This window comes from Lutjanus erythropterus, chromosome 24 (assembly GCF_056507025.1).
Source record: "Lutjanus erythropterus isolate fLutEry1 chromosome 24, fLutEry1.hap2, whole genome shotgun sequence".
Lineage (NCBI taxonomy): Eukaryota > Metazoa > Chordata > Actinopteri > Lutjaniformes > Lutjanidae > Lutjanus > Lutjanus erythropterus.
Genome location: NC_139340.1, coordinates 7,380,645 through 7,397,023, shown reverse-complemented (window position 1 = coordinate 7,397,023; position 16,379 = coordinate 7,380,645). Strand labels below are relative to the sequence as shown.

Below are 16,379 nucleotides of genomic sequence, written 5' to 3'. Positions count from 1 at the left end.
AGTGCAAATAATCTAAACTAAATCCAAGACACAAGGTTACATAATCTGTATGTAGTTTAAGTATGAGCATATTAGTTTGTGCATTTTTCAGATACAATGTCAATGAGTGAGATTTTCATGCAGGCAGCTCTGAGGACACCTCACTGACCAGAGGTGGCCACTTGATACACCTGCTGGTGATAAAATTGATTGACACTCATTGTTGGTGACAGGCTAAAAAGGCTCAGTCCTGAAGCTAAAAGACTGCTGCACACTGAAGAAGACAGACAGAAATGTCTGCACTGAGCAGAGAAACTGAAAGACTAGAACTGAAAGTGCTTTCTATTAATCTGAGTTTGCAGGCTCTTTTTGTACTTGCAAAATACTATGTTTCTTTCAGTTTGCTTCTGGGTAATTCTTTAGGTCTAAGAAGGGAGATAAACTGTTAGCATTTTTCTACAAGAGACATATAAAATGTGGGCTGTTTCCAATGTAGACTGATATCAGCAATTTTATCTATCTATGTGCGCACTGCATCATCCTTCCAGCCTGCCAGCTTTCTGAATTCCTAGATAACCTGACTTGAGATAATTGAGGAAAATCCACCTGCTTCACATTCTTGGAACAAGTGCAAAATGCACATAAAGTGATAAGAAACGTAACGAAAAAACAGCTCCGTCATCATGGAACGGGATTAAAGTGGCGTCCCTGTGGCACCACATGGAAATATAGCCATGTAAGGCAAAACTGTGATGATTTTAAAAAAGAGAAAACACTTCTCTTATCCTGCTCTTTCTGCCTAAATACTTCTCTGAGCCAAACCAGGACGGGTCCTCCTTGTCAAGGTTCTTCTCAAGAAGGAAAGCGGGGGAGGGTTCAGGAGCTATAACTCTCCCGCTCTTCCATCTCAATCCCAAACCACTCAGACCCCTGTCGGGGAGCTGTCCTCCGTCTGAGTAACTGCACAGTGATGGATGGATTGACCTGGATAGGCCGCCATTTCCCCGGTTTATTTCAGGCCCTCCCGTCCTCTATGCGTTCTATAAGTCTAGGTCAGTGGTTCTCAATCTGAGGTTTGAGACTGCCTGATTTTGCACGGCTGGAAATGGGATAAATTTAAGGCTAGGAAAATATGTTTTGAATATAAAAGTGTATTATTATCTTTGAAGGATACCATCCGAACGCTTCTAACGGGAGCCATTGCTCATGCTTGGAAGGCTCAGAATAAGAAATTAAATGTATGTATTCTGCAGTCTGGACTCTTCTTCTGATTTCTTTATGTGATTTAACCCGTGGAGGTACAGCAAAGAGCGTCCATCACGCTAAATCAAGTTACAGGGACTCAAATGAGATTTTCCTGCCATCTAAAACTTAATGGTTGACAGATCACCAAAGCTGTCCAGCTCAGAAGCGACACATGACTTGTTTACCAGCTCTGGCTCGGGGTGTGAATATAAATAAAATGAACTTGTCAGCTACTGTATGTTAGGAATAAAGAGAGGACGCTGTATGTGTGATCACACCCTCGATGGTGCACGCCACAGGTTTAGGCATAAGCCTGGCCGGAACAAAAGGCACAGACATGCGATCATTGATTTCCCCAGTGTGGCGTGTCTGCAGCCCCCGTGCTTCAGCTCCAGGCCAACTGGGCCAGCTCAGGGAGACCAGCGCCACTGATGCTGTCCAGTCACGATATTGATATACAAGCAAAGGGATGCACTGATAGAATATTTGGATTTGTATTAAGGCTGAATTGACCAATGATGTTTGATGTGTGTGAATTTTTTCTATGAGGCAAGATTTAACCTTCTTGAACTTTTGCGGAGCATTCTAATATCCATACTACCATACTTTTTAGCATGCCAGAAAAATAATACGCAATATGTCAAATGCAGTATGCCAAAAATAATACAATGTCCTACTGCACTGGGGTGCATTATGCAGTATGCAAGCTAGCATAATTTTCTAGCAATTCTGACCCACAATCCTTTGTGTAGCAGATGATACAGTAGATAAACTGAGTGCACAGACGGGCCTACGTGCAACAGTAAGTATGAATCTTATGTTAGCATGGCTGTAGACTCCAGGACCTGTTTTCTTTCTTGATTTCTGTATTTGAGTAATTAATTAATAATCTTTTTGTCAAATGTCAGAAAAGGAAAGTCCAAGTTAAAGTCTTCATGTTGCACATTCAGCCCAACCAACAGTATAAAAGTACAGTGTGTAGGATTTAGCACTGAGATTATAGATTACAACCAGCTGAACCCTGCTCACCTCACCCTCCCTTTCCAGGCGTGTAGGAGAACCTGAAGTGAAACGCAAAACTTGCACAAAACACAAAAGGCCATACGCAGAGCCACAGTTTGGTTTGTCCATTCTGTCCTACTGTAGAAACATGCAGGTGGAGGAGGATACATTTGACAAGCTGGAACCAGTAGATGTTTGCTGATTTAAACCATTAATAGATTCCTTTTCTCTGACTCAGCTAATCAGCGAATCGTTTCAGGAGCACATTGTGCTGTACCTCCCAATACACCGGTCTATTCCTGTTGGAGCTGGAAGCTAATGTGGCATTCTTTCATCCTCTATTCAGTTAATTGTGTGAAAACTGATATGATAATGATTTAATGACACACAATGTAACATATAGCACCATAAAGGGCTCTGTTTCTTCAGGAAACCTCCCCCTCCAGAGCTTATCCTTGTCACTTAAGGTGCTTTAGATAAAAGCATCCACCCAAAGAACATCTGTCTTGTTATTCAAACCAGGAAGGTAGCATGATAAAAGGGGGAAATGTCGACATAAGATGACAAAAGGGAAACACAAAAGCGGAAGAAAGAGGCAGAAGAAGAGGAGAGAGTGATGTGGCGTGAAACAAAGAGTGTGATGAAGACAGAAGACAGGAATGGGGGAGGTACAGTAGAGCGACCCTCTTCAGAAAAAGACAGCAGTGCCACAGGCTCCCCCATTCACTGAGCCATTATCCTGACAAGTTTAAAGATGTCATTACTCAAATCCTCTTTTTCTTAGTTGTTATTTCCATAAATTACCGACGGAGAAAAGGCTACGATTTAATCTGGAATTAGACGGGCTGAGTTGAAATGACAGTGCCCTGTAGAGCTTTTTGTGAATAGGCTTATGGGAGATAAGGAATGGTACAATTAGATTTTGGGCAGGGTGAGGGAACGGGTAAAACACGACGACTGTTGGGTTATTCTGCCGCCTCTCTCTCTCGTTTCCCTCTTTTCCTCATCTGCCTCGCACTCTCGCTCTTTCCATATTTCAAGTCTTTCTCTCTCTCTCCGCTTCTCTCCTTATTTCACTCTCGATCAGTCTTTCATAACACGTCTGTCTCTGTATATATTCTTCACTCTCACGCTCTTATTTTATTGCTCTGCTCCACTCTCTTTCTCTTTGGGCTGAGGAAAATATCTAACTGCAATTTTTCCGACCAATATTACACTTGTTTTCTATAAATTAAACTGCAGGCCTGTATTTGTGGTCTTCGTGGTATTACACATTTCTTTTCCCAGCCCACAGATCTGCTCTATGTGGTCAAAAGTACAGAAGTTAAATACTCATGGTTGCTTTTTTTCCAACACCATGTATTAGAAAAGCATCTGATCCATCCTGAAAAAGTTGTTGCAGTCTATATGTGACCCTTCTACTTCCAAGCAGCATCCCATGTGCCATATTTTTTTAATAACCTGAGCCAGGCCATACAAAAATGATAGCAAGTACATAAAAAATAATAATAATGTATAAAATATATATGGGACTCTGTATCTAGCGATACGCAAAGTTCAGGTATCAGAATCTGTTCAAGTGTCCACATACTTCAGGCCATGTACTGTATGTCGTTTCTACATAAATTAAATATGGTAAAATAATTCTGTTGCTTGTTTAAGACAGAGAAATGTAACTTTTAGGTGCACTTTTCTTTTTCTGTCTGCTACTTCAGCACCATGGACAGCAACACAGGCCTATGAATAAACAGCACAGTTAGGCTGCTGGTATTTCAGAGCCGTGGTTGGGGCCATAGATTCGAACTTGCACAAACATCCATCAGATCAGGGATCACTGGGTCGGGCAGACCAGACTAACACATCATCCAGTCCGGTGAAAACCACTTATCTCCAAAATGTCAACTTTTCAGGAGCTAAGAAAGGCAGCCATGTTTTCAGCTTTGGGCCAGTGCATTTTTCAGATAAAAAAAAATGGTATTAGTAGATATACAACTCGCAGAATTAATGTTTATTAACTGCAGCAGAGTAAATTTACCAGAGACAGTTGTTAAAGCTGTCAAAATCAACAATCACCACCAAAAAATACATGAGTAAAACTGTGGTTCTTTTAATTTGAAAATTGCACATCCAATATAATGATGTTCATCTTTCACCCCCAGTTTTCCATCATCCTCACACCTCTCTCTAACATACTTAACTTCTCCATCACTTCCCTCATCTTTCATCTTCCTCTCTTAACCTGTTTCCCTCTTCCTCTGGTTTTTTCGCTCGTCTCCGAGCCCGCAGAGCTCGCTGTGGACAGGATTCTGTAAAGCGTTCTCCGAGAGCCTCTCTAATGACCTCTGAGCCCCGGATGCCCTGCTTCAGCTCCGGCTAATGGAGGGAATGCAATTAACTTCAGCACTGGCACCTGAGAGGCTGGAGCGAGCGCGTGCGTGCGTGTATGCGTGTGTGTGCATGAGAGCATTCGGAAGTCATAGATTACACGTAATGGGATTACAGTGACTCAGGAAACACCAAATTATCAGATTATGGATGAGAAATATATGATTGCTTATTTGATTACTCTCAAAAAACATTTTCGGACGGAAAAAGCATTTTGGTTGCACATGATTTTTGCCTGGAATAAGCGAATGGTGTCAGATGATGTGGATTTTATTAAATAATGCAGAAAAATAATGATTTTTAACAACAGCACCATCCACAATCCTGATTCTTTAAATCAGGAGAAATAATCCACTTAGCTTCATAATCTACATTATATGTTTAACAGGCAAAGTAATCCAAAAGTAACAGAGCATAATCAGATTAAGCTGCTGAGTTCAGGCTAATCCGGTGGATTAGGTTACTGATTGCCATTTTAAAGTGCCAATCAGTCAGACTGTGTGTTTTTTAAAAGTAACCTTCCTTGTCCGGTTTGTTGGTGAATGTGTGTCTGAGAAGGCGAGCGTGCACCTGCTCTACTTGCCTTTTTGTACGAGGGCATCTTGAGGGAGAGGAGAGAGAAGGAGGGGGGCTCTGTTGCTAGGCAACGGGGGGCAGCGTATCGTTGGAGGAGTCGGTAGCTGAGTGGTTATGTACTGCTGCAGGCTCTGGTCTCTTAGTGCCCCCCTCCCCGCTTTCCTCTCCTCCTCCTCCTGTGCACTACCACCACTACTACCACCACCACTACCCCAGCACTCCCTCCCTCCCCCTCTTGCCCCGTACAGCTCTACGGTTACCGTCGCTAGGCAACTGCCTCCGTGCTCTGCCAGCGTGCTCGGTAATTGGCCGGTGGCATGGCGGCGTGCCGTTGCCAGATCCAGCCAGCTGCACTGACTACTGCCTCCTCATGTTTCAGCGCACCCCCCCCTTCTCACACACACACACACACACACACCCCACCCCCTCGCTCCCGTTGCTAGGCAACACATTCAGGCATCCTTGCCTCCCGGGAATTTCATTGGCCAGAACGGGATGGCCCAGACCTGCTGCTCTGGGTGTTTCAGGGAAGTGAGGCAGTATGAAGGGATACGTGTCCACAATGGGGACATGTATGGATGGATAGGATGGGACATGGCTTATTCCTGGGTTTACCAGCTATGAATATGATTTCATGAGAAATAAATTCATTTCATTTACCATAGTACAGTTTCTTTCTGTGTCAAATTAGTAAGCAAGTGGTACTAAAACGAGGCAGTTAAAGGGTTAAAAGTCCAAATTAATCATAATTGATCAAGTGTTGTCAGTCTGTACTCATTAGTGGTTGTTTTTTTGACATTACATGGTTGCCCACTGAACCTTCTTTTCTCACTTGTTCATTTATCACCTCATCACGGCTGTAACCTTGTGCACCTCTGTTTCTCACCATCAAATCATACATGATTCCTGTTAATGGACTGTTCTGGAACATGGCTGCTCGCTGAGTACATCTGAGAGAAACAAGTGCTTGTGCAGGTCATACGTGCACAGAATGGCTTGTGCCATTCTGCGCTGCATTGCCATGAAATTGCAGTTCATGTAAGTGGAATTTAAAGCTATAATCTGCAGCATTTCTGTATTAAAATTCAAACCAGACTGCTGTATTAGTTGGCTGATATAATCGGCTTCATAGCATTTTATGTATATTTGCTGCTTTTTCTTTATTCACATGTATTTTGCACTATTTGCATTTTTTTTATTATAATTATTAAAAATAGGAGTGAAAGTTTCAGTGCCCTGATGTCATTTTTACAATGAAGTTTAGTGTCAAAGTGTAAAATATCCTACCTCAGTTACATACCTTTGTCATCAGTTTCTTAATGCATATATTCTATATTGTGTACATTTTAAATATTCATGCCAGGACAAATCAAGTACCAGTCAGGCCCTAATTAAAATTTCCAAAGATGATAGACATATGTTGTATGTTGACCAATACTGGATCTCACGCTACTTCACGACATCATCGAACTATGTTTTCTGTTTTTGTTTTAATGCGAGAGATAGACCCCTAGTGGCAGAACTTAGATGTGCTTTTAATATACAGAAAAAAACAGAAATGCACCTTTAATTGGAACACAGACTACTTTATACATTATTGATTTTTTAGCTTGACCAAATCTGTGCACAATCAGTGAATTTCTGCAACAGCTGGTCCAGATAATGGCACTGAAGCACTACTGTCTTTACACCAGCGTTCTTCTCAATCTTGCTTGTCTTCACAAAGCACTTGATCCATTGATTGTGTCCCTTTGATAATCACATTCAACAAATTAAGCCTGTTTTTGTGCCCGAGCCACTCAAGCAGAGCTGGTCAGTGTGTCAGTGTGACTGTATTCACCGGTCCAGATGGGATGTGACTGATGCAGGTGACATCTTCGGAGCTGGACGCAGCTGGCAGATTGTGGGTTCCTTGCCATTATGCCGTGTGACTGGCCTAATTATCGCCACCCCTCCTCCCCTGCCGGCATATCTGCAGCCTCCTCTCTGCCTTAATCCACTTCTGCAGCACTTCTCTCCTACTCCACTATTCCCTCTCCTGGTCTCATCTCACCTCCTCTTCTCACTCTCTCATCCACCTTGCCTCTAATCCCCTCCCCTCCCTCCCTCTCCACTTCTTCTCTCGCTCTACTTCTCTCTACTCCTCTTCTGCGTGTTCAGCAAGATTGGAGACCAGTGGGAGCTTCTCCATCTCAGTGTTAAACATTGCCTTGCTCTCTTTCCAGCCCCAGAAAAAAGGGAAAAAAGTGAAGTGCAGGGATCTTTATCAGTGAAACAGAGTGCAAACTCCAACTGAATAACAATATACAGGATATAATCTTTCAAAGAAAATCTCTGCACCGCAAATTTGCAGAATTTTGTTTTGACTCCCGTTTTTCATGAGTTGAAGTGAAAGATCTAATACTTATTCTATGCAAACAGAAAACTTAAGGTAAGATCACATGAGGCCGAAACTGTGGTGAAAAGTTTTGTGTCAGTTGATGCTGATGCACATCCATTTTTTCCTCATCTGGAAAGCTTATTTAGTTTATGTAATTTAACTTGTGTAATAATGACCTTCCATGATGATTCTGCCATCCGATATTCACAAGTGCAGCAGATAGGCTGAAAGACGGCGTTTGCATCATTTCCCATGATGCATTGCTGAGAGTTTAAGTTTGCTATGTTATGTATAGAGTAAACACAAAAAAGCGCCATTCAACTCTTCACTTTTAATTTGCACTGTTTAACAGGAATCTAGATTGAAACGCCGATCAGTGACATAAGTCTACTACCCAGTGCCTGAGTGTTTTATGTCAGTATCAGGCCCCGATACAGATACTGGATCGGACTGGTCCCATGTCTATTTTTTTTCCCATGAGGGCAAAGTCATGATGTGCCTTACTCTGCCTTTGATTGGCTCACCCTGATATTTTTACCGTAAACCAAACCAAGAGTCAGAGTCGGATAGATCATGACTTTGCCCTCCTGGGGAAAGAAAATTCTATCTGTAGCGCTATGTGAAATGGCCAAAATATTTTATATTAAAATATTAAAATATTAATTATTTTCAAGAAAAAAGTCCATATTTTTGAGTGGTAATTTATTGTGATCAGTCCATGGCACATAGTGTGCAGAGAAGTGCTCACTAACATGAATTTAACAAAATTATGAATAAAATTTGAGAGAAATAAACCTTTTGCATGCACTGAAAAAGTCAGATTTTTACATTAACTAAAAAGCAAAAACAGTTTCAAACATCAGCTTGAATGGACCACGTATTTAGATTCCACACCAGTGCCAGAGAGGTTTCTTGCATGACCACAGAAGCTTGCAGTCAAATAAGCGTGTGATTGGTGGACGAGTGGAGAAACAGGTGCTTAAGTGTGTTTTTTCATCCCCCAGGTGAGAAGCCGTACAAGTGCTCGTGGGAGGGCTGCGAGTGGCGATTCGCCCGGAGCGACGAGCTGACGAGGCACTACCGCAAACACACCGGCGCCAAGCCTTTTAAGTGCAACCACTGTGACAGGTCTGTCAAAACACATCTCTCCCCTTCCTCTCCCTCATATGTGTTTTCTTCCATTTTCCAAGGGTTATTTGAAGTAGTTCCACTAGCGCAGCGGGCTGTGTTTTCCCATTGTGTTTTGTACACAGTTTGGTTTAGTCAAGAAGTGCTACAAGATGCTGGTAACACACACCCAAATGTGTTTGGTACTGACCCAGTTTAAAAGTGTGCTGGCAGGATTACTAATGTGTGCTCCTCTGCAACACACGCAAGACCCAACCTGCTCAGTCTTTCATTGGGAATCCAAAGGGTGCTCTATACCCTCACTAGGCTCTGCACAGAATATTAATAGTGCATCTCCTCACATGGTGTTACATGGCCTTGATTTGGAGGCTGCTTTCACACTGGGACAGAGGTGTAAAATAGGTGTAGAATCCATTAGCACTGTCACACATCACTGGTGCAGAATATTAATTTGAGCTAAAGTTTTTGGGCACTTTTAACCCATTTTATGAAGTATCCTTTTCCAAATAACAAAAAAAAAAGTACAGTTTTGTCGGTGTGCTGGACATTTTCAGGGGGAAATGTGTTTGGGAAATTTACGAAGCCACCGTGACCCAAAATACAGGTATCTGTGTTACTGTAAATAAAGCCTCGGGCTGGCCCGCCGATTGGAGGGACTATCCTGTAAACCGGATGATTCCCGGTCTGATCCCTGTGAGCTGAGCACGGAGTGTCCTTGAGGACAGCAAACTGACCACCAGAGCAGTTTGCCACACACAATCTCACTTTAAAGTCATTCTTAAAGGGACGGTTCACCTCAAAATCCAAAATACATGTTTTTCCTCTTAACTGTGGTGCCATTTATCCATCCATCATTCTGACTCTTTGAGTTCTGCATTCTTAACAGCAGAATTGCAGAACATTAATTACCGCAGATAAATGTTACTAACAGAAACAATGAGCTAAGCTAACATTAGCTTTTATGACTGCAACAACAGTTGTCTCGATTCTGGTTTCTCAGATATTTGGGGCTTTTCTGAAGCTGCTTTTCACAAACGATGGAGAGTATCCCATCCTTCTAAAGTGTTTTGTAGCATAGCCTTTGTGAAACTGGAGATGAGAAGACATGCATGCATCAGTGCAGACAGACAGCCAGGTCGATATATGGTAGGCGTTTGCAGAAGCAGAATCTAAATTAAAATTTCTTAATGATTGCTTTGGAATTGAAATTTTGGAATCAGAGAGAAGAGAAGAATCTCCAAAACTCTGCAGAGTACGCCAAAACAGTCTAGATAGATAAATAGCACGACAGGTCAGGGGGAAAATATGTATTTCTGATTTTGTGGTGAACTGTCCCTTTAAAATGTAATCATCCTATGGGATCTTTAAGTGGCATTCTGTCCAGTGTCACCTACTGCTTACCATCAGAAAATATCCTCCTAATCTTAAACAGAGGTGTTTGGTGCACGGGTTTGTCACTTTGAAGAGTGAATCTGATGTAATTTGCCGGCGCTTCTTAATTAGTCACCCCGGCTCCTCTTTAATTATGAACCACAGCAAAATGTTAATTTGCAGGGCTCCAGTGACAAAATCATCAAACATTCAGTGGCCATTATTCGCTACAAAAAGATCAGCTCGACTCAGACACAAAAATCTTTAACTCCTGTTTTAATTACAAACCCTGTGTCTGTGATCCGGCCCTCGCTGACACCTCTGGGATCTCAGAGCAATATTGTCTGCAGGAGCCACCGTGGTGTTTAAGGCGAGAGGACCCCAGGTGAAAATTTGGGTGAGAAGGTCATTGTGAAGGTGTCACAGTGCAAAATCTCTCTCTATATTTTTTTTTAATAAAATGTGAGTATAATTTAAAGTGACATTGAGTATTTTCACTGAATAAAAGACACTTTTATAGCTATATTCTTAAAAAAACGTCTTAAAACCAGTGTGTGGATATGATATAGATACCTAATTTAACGCAGTGCCCCTGAGGCATTTTTGGCAGCTTTTGTCATTTAATGTCTTCTGCATAAAGATTTAATGATTTTTTATAATTCATTTGTTTTGCAATGTTGCCACATAAATACAGTTTAAATGTTTTTACATTTTATTTCTATTTTTTGTCGCATACATACAGTTCTATCAATATTAAAAGGCTCAGATTACTTTTTTGACATGTGCAGTTTTGTCAACATTAAAGGAGTCAAATTAACATTTTCGGTTAGACATATGCAGTTTTGCCATTAATATAAAAGTTATTTGTATTTTCGACAGATAGAGTTTGTCTGTCTGTGACTTGGTGACAATACAGCATGTGACTGAATATGTGACCTCCTGAATCATGTATAGGTTCATTATGAAAGGACAAAAAAGAAGTCCCTCTTCACCTGGGGTACTTTGCCTTAATGTGTGTGTGTGTGTGTGTGTGTGTGTGTGTGTGTGTGTGTGTGTGTGTGTGTGTGTGTGTGTGTGTGTGTGTGTGATGGTGCAGAGAGGCCGGGCAGTGTCAACTTAATCAGGTCTCAGCTGGACAGACAGTAAATACAGTATCCCTCCCTCGTCCACCCTGATTTCCCACCCACCCCCACCACCACCACCACCAGACCCCCCCCTGCAGGCACATCCCTAATTCGGGCCCACCTCTGTCATGTGTCACAAGGCGCCCAGCCCCTCCAGCCCAGCACACACACACACACACACACACACATACACACACACACACACACACACACACACACACACATACACCCTGCTGAGATGAAGGAAGAGGGGAAACAGGGGAGACAGAGAAGACGTGGTGGAAGATTGAGGATGAGGGTGGGTGGGGTGGGGCAGGGGGGAGGAGGAGGAGGAGGAGGGGAGGAGGAGACAGACCCACGGTGTGCCAGCTGGTGTCGTGCCCCCGAGTCGTGACTCATACTTTACCATCTGTCTCACCAAGCGCACACACACTCTCACAGCGACACACACACACACAAAACCACCCCTGCACGTCTCCTGAGCCGTTCATTAATCTCACATGTGTCTGTCGGCGTGCACGCGCTCGTCAGACACACGCGCACACACACATGCAGGTGTGACAGTAAGACAGATGACTGGTGGCTCATCACACTGTAACTCCCCCTCTTGGCCAAACACTGATTCATCTCAACATCTTAGACAGTTGCCTCTGTCTCAGTGGAAAGAGCCAATCTGAAACTGGTGTCAAAAAAAGGAAAAAGAAATCAACAGTTGCACAAATGTGAAAAGGAGTCTGACTCCTGAACTGGGACTTCATATGCAAATGCTTTTCATTTGTTAAACAATGAGGATTGAAGTATAATATTTGGTGTTTTTCTTATTTAAAATCATTAATTTGAAAAACAATTCCCAAATTATTTGTTGTAAAGAGTATTAGCAAAAATCAGTTTTAAAAAAAATGGGAAATACATTGTCCTGCATAAACCACAATACACCAATAAAAGTGGGGTGTGAGGGGGCCCTACCCCTGTGTTTGCCTTAGGCCCCAAAATGACTAAATCCGCCCCTGCAAAGAAGATTTGTATACCCCCTTGTGTTAATCAGAAAATACTGCATGCAGAATAAGGCCTAATTCACAATATCCAAACAGAATATTCTGTTTACATAACCTGTATGAAATTCAGAAATTTGTGTGCGTGTAAACGTAGTCAATGATACGTTCTGCACTGATTTACTGAGCTCACCTTCAGTTCCAACACATTTCCTGCCCTTCTATCAGAACATTTAGAGCCGTATTCAGGAAACGCAGCAGCAATTGGGAGCAATTTTGCAGTGTCTTGTCTCTTTTTGTCTCCCAAACATTATTAAAAGGAACCACTTTAGTAAACTCTAAAACAAGTCTCCATCTCAAATATTTCTTAACACACTAATCACCAGAACATGCAGCTCCCAATTACCTAAAAGAAAGCAACACTTGCTTTTTGAAAAGCACTCCTCCTGGGAGCGGAGCTGTAGTATTAGTTCAGCGAGCGTGCAACAGAAACACTGGTAGTGGTGATGAAAAAGTAGGTCTCCTCTCTATAATGGCTGCATCTTTATGTAGGCATGCTTGGAATAAACAAAACACCAGCTGAAAGCATACATTATATCAATTTGTGGCAATCAGGTTGAAATAATCAAACATTTTTAAAACCCTCGCAGAAAAAAAAAATAGGCCAGTGTACTTCCAGAGCAATTTAATTTCTCACTCCGCAGCTATGCCCTAGCAATTCTGCAAGCCCGATTTCAGATGAGAGGCTTCGATTCATCTAATTTAGCTATCGTTTTACAGCACATGTTTTGCATGTTGCTTTTTTTCTCCTCTCCCCCCTCCGCACTGTTTCAACAGATCCATCTGCGGGCTCTCTAGTTATTCATGGCGCAGCTGAAGTCATTAGGAGTGCTACTGAAAATGCTGATTATGAATTAGTTACACATATACTAATTGCGTGTGCATTAGTGGCTCAGCACTCACTAGCTAACAGCAACATTTAGCTCAATCGACAAAACAAACTTCTTTCCCCTGCATTGGTAACAAGCTGTTCTCTGTTTCGCTCTTTGGTTGCAGGTGTTTCTCGCGGTCGGATCACTTGGCGCTACACATGAAGAGGCACATCTGAGGAATTTGAGAGAGGTCAGCGGGAGTGGAAGAGAGGGGAAGGGGATGGAGGCGGAGTGGAAGAAGGAGAGGGAGCATCATCTGCAGAGAAATAACACCATGGATGTTTGAGAGAGAGAGAGACAGAGGGATGGACTCAAAGAACACCAGATTTGGCCGTTCTGGACTGGAGGGAGAGGCGCCACACAGGGACGCTGACTACAGACAGAAACACAGGCAGGCAGACAGACGGATGCTTAGTGCCTCTGTCAATCTGCGCTCAACCAGTTGGTCCATGATTCCACAGTGATACATCGTCACCTCGCAAATGTCTCCCGGTGTTGTCGCGTGGACGATAAAGACGCTCCATCCAACCCTTCGTATGTGTCTCACGAGATGAGTGGTGGACCACGTGCCTGTAGTTGGCAGCTCTTTCTTGTAGTCGTCCTTGCAAAAACGTCCCCTCGGTGAGACGCTTCCCAAATGTCAGCCCTGTTCATGCAGCAGTGCTCCATGTACCAGCGAGCTCACCATCAACGCCAAACTGGACCAGTTGTACAGTAATTTTAGCCCACAGCAGAACCGCTGTTTGTATATTCAAGATTTCCTCTTCTGTAGAACGCACTGTACTTTGAGCTGAGGAGAACAGTTCATTTCCAACAGTAGCTAAACAGCGTCATCTCACAGGGTAAGCAAGCAGGAAAGCTGGCTTTCTCCCCCTCGAAACTTGCCACAGCCTTTACAATTCGCCAAAGGGTTTGTTATCTTCTATACAGGACCGATAATAATTTTACAGTTTTTCATCTGACCTCTGTCACATCTGCCAACTGGATCCATTCATAAATCCTCCTGGTTCGATGGCATCGGAGCACTTGTTTGAACGGAGCGTTAGATTGGATTTCCCGAAGACTTGAAGATGTGTTGCACTGGTGTGCTGTGAAGACTGATTGAGGTCATCCGGAGGACTGGCTTGTTTTCTGACCACCATCCATTGAGTTTTACTGCTGGATGAGGCTAACTAATCTACTCTGGGAAAGACCGTTCATCTCCTAGAATGTCAGCTGAAACCAAGCGTCTCCAGAGAAGCTAGATGGCTCCTCCTAAGATCCTCGCCAGGATCTCGGCTCTTGCAAGTTGTTGTCAGGAACTGTTGCACAATTGACTCTTTGCAGACTTTTTGTAAAAAAAAAAATTTAAAAAACGCCCCACCGTCTTGAACTGGGAGACAGTTTGGGACTCACCAAACTCTGGCTTCCACCTGCCGCCGAAGCGTGGACAGCCACATGCACAAGTCGAAGCAGCTAGCTGACTGCGATAGCACACCGAAAGCAGGCAAGATCACTATGTATGATAAAGGCTATATCGTTTCTAAGAAAAGATTCTCCTATTTGTTCAAAACAGACAGTTGAAAAGACCATTTTGAAGAACACATTGGAAATTGATGCAGCCAAAAAAAACACAAGTGTCTAAAGTAGATGCCTGAAATGATCTCTTTGGCCTTTGAGAGTGATTGGCACCTAACTAGCCACTGGGTTGAGGAGGGTTTCGTCCTGTTCACGCCGCCCATGCAGATCTCTTCCAATTTAGCAGCTCTCAGACTTCATTTCAGAGAAAAGCAGCACTCAACAGCTCTCCTAATTGGGCCCTATGCATATCCAAGAACATTCCTGCTGACTTCCTTGACCATACATGTATGTCTGAATGCAGATTTCTGCCCTGCTGGACACGGAAGGACTCATAGGAAGACATTTGACACAAATTCAATCAATTGGATGGCTCTTCTCGGAGCAAATCAATGTGAATGTATCTGTTGTAAGTCTGTACATGTTGCTGGGTCCATGAAAACACTTGAGTGTGGTTGGTAAGATCATACCAGACACCGTTTGTGTTCATACAGTAGTCTCTCTTTTTCACATTAGAAATGAATGGCTGGACATGGAATAACTAGCCGGTCACGGCTGGTGGCTTTTGACATTTTACTGGTTGTACAGGACCAGCGGGAGGTCATGAGTGCAGATTTCCAGTGGGTGGCTGAAATGGGTTTGGGGAGGAACAGATCTGCTCAGTCAGCAATGATAACTGCCCCATCAGCTCATGAAACTGCAGTGGAGTGAAACCCACACGCACGAGACACATAGATACACTCCTAGAAAACTGGAATTAACATTTGTCCTTGGTGACCTGCCTCTTGTCTGATAGAACACAGACCCTAAAATCTAGTTGTTTCTGTTTGCCGCATTACACTTAAGTGTCACGTCTTTAATCTGCAAATAGAAGTGAATTTTAGATGAACATCAACTCATCTCACACATCAAACAGGCAGCTTGGACAAAAGTAAATTGTCAGGATTCTTACAAACTCGATCGGGAACAACTATGTCAAGGTGTTTATTCTTTATTTTACAAGACTTTTAATACTTTGAGGCAAAGTGAGGCGCACAGCATTCTGCTTTTTGGCAAGAGAGACAGAAAATTGATTTTCCTCTGGATACCAGAGGCGCATTTCAATTTGGGGTATGAATGCAGCCCAGCTCAATCATATCCAGACATGATCTGTCTGCGGCTATGGAAGTGGAAGCTGTATCAACTCCTGCTTCGCATATAATATTGAACTCTTTCTGTCCATACGTGCAAACAAGCCAGACTCCCTTTTATTTCGAACATCCTGGGGACAGCTAGGCCTTCGCTTGCAAAGACAGGAGGGACCACAATAGAAACCAACTGATACAAGTTTTAACTTCTGGTTTGTTTTCAAGGAGACCAGAAATTCTCACATCTAGGTTGCAGCTACAACACTATAAATGCTACCATTCTTTCTTTGTGTTTGTTGACATTAAAGGGAGTTTTTGGATTATTTTATGTGGGGTTGCATGCAGTACTTTTCCATAGTCAGTGTATTACCCGCATGCTCCATTTGGAGAAGCAGAGAAAGGCACTGGCATGGAAGTTGAGCAATGACCTGCACTGGGCCAAATGGTCTTTAAGTCACTCAAAAAAGGTCCACCTAAAAAAGTCAATATCAGTTTATAGGTAGACTATATTTAGAATATTTTCAATGCTTTACTTGAAACTAGGAAACTATTATTTATGTATGGGCCAAATATCACTTTCT

General features: G+C 42.8%; 1 protein-coding gene across 1 annotated transcript in view; it reads left to right on the top strand.

The window, feature by feature from the left end:
- The window catches only part of LOC146304610 (Krueppel-like factor 7), a 46,628-nt gene extending 30,366 nt beyond the window's left edge, over nucleotides 1-16,262 (top strand). The window contains exons 3-4 of the mRNA XM_084713975.1: nucleotides 8,572-8,695; nucleotides 13,239-16,262. Coding sequence (XP_084570101.1) covers nucleotides 8,572-8,695; nucleotides 13,239-13,290 — 176 coding nt within the window. The 3' untranslated portion in view covers nucleotides 13,291-16,262. The remainder of the gene's footprint in view (nucleotides 1-8,571; nucleotides 8,696-13,238) is intronic.
- The last annotated feature ends 117 nt before the right edge of the window (nucleotides 16,263-16,379 follow it).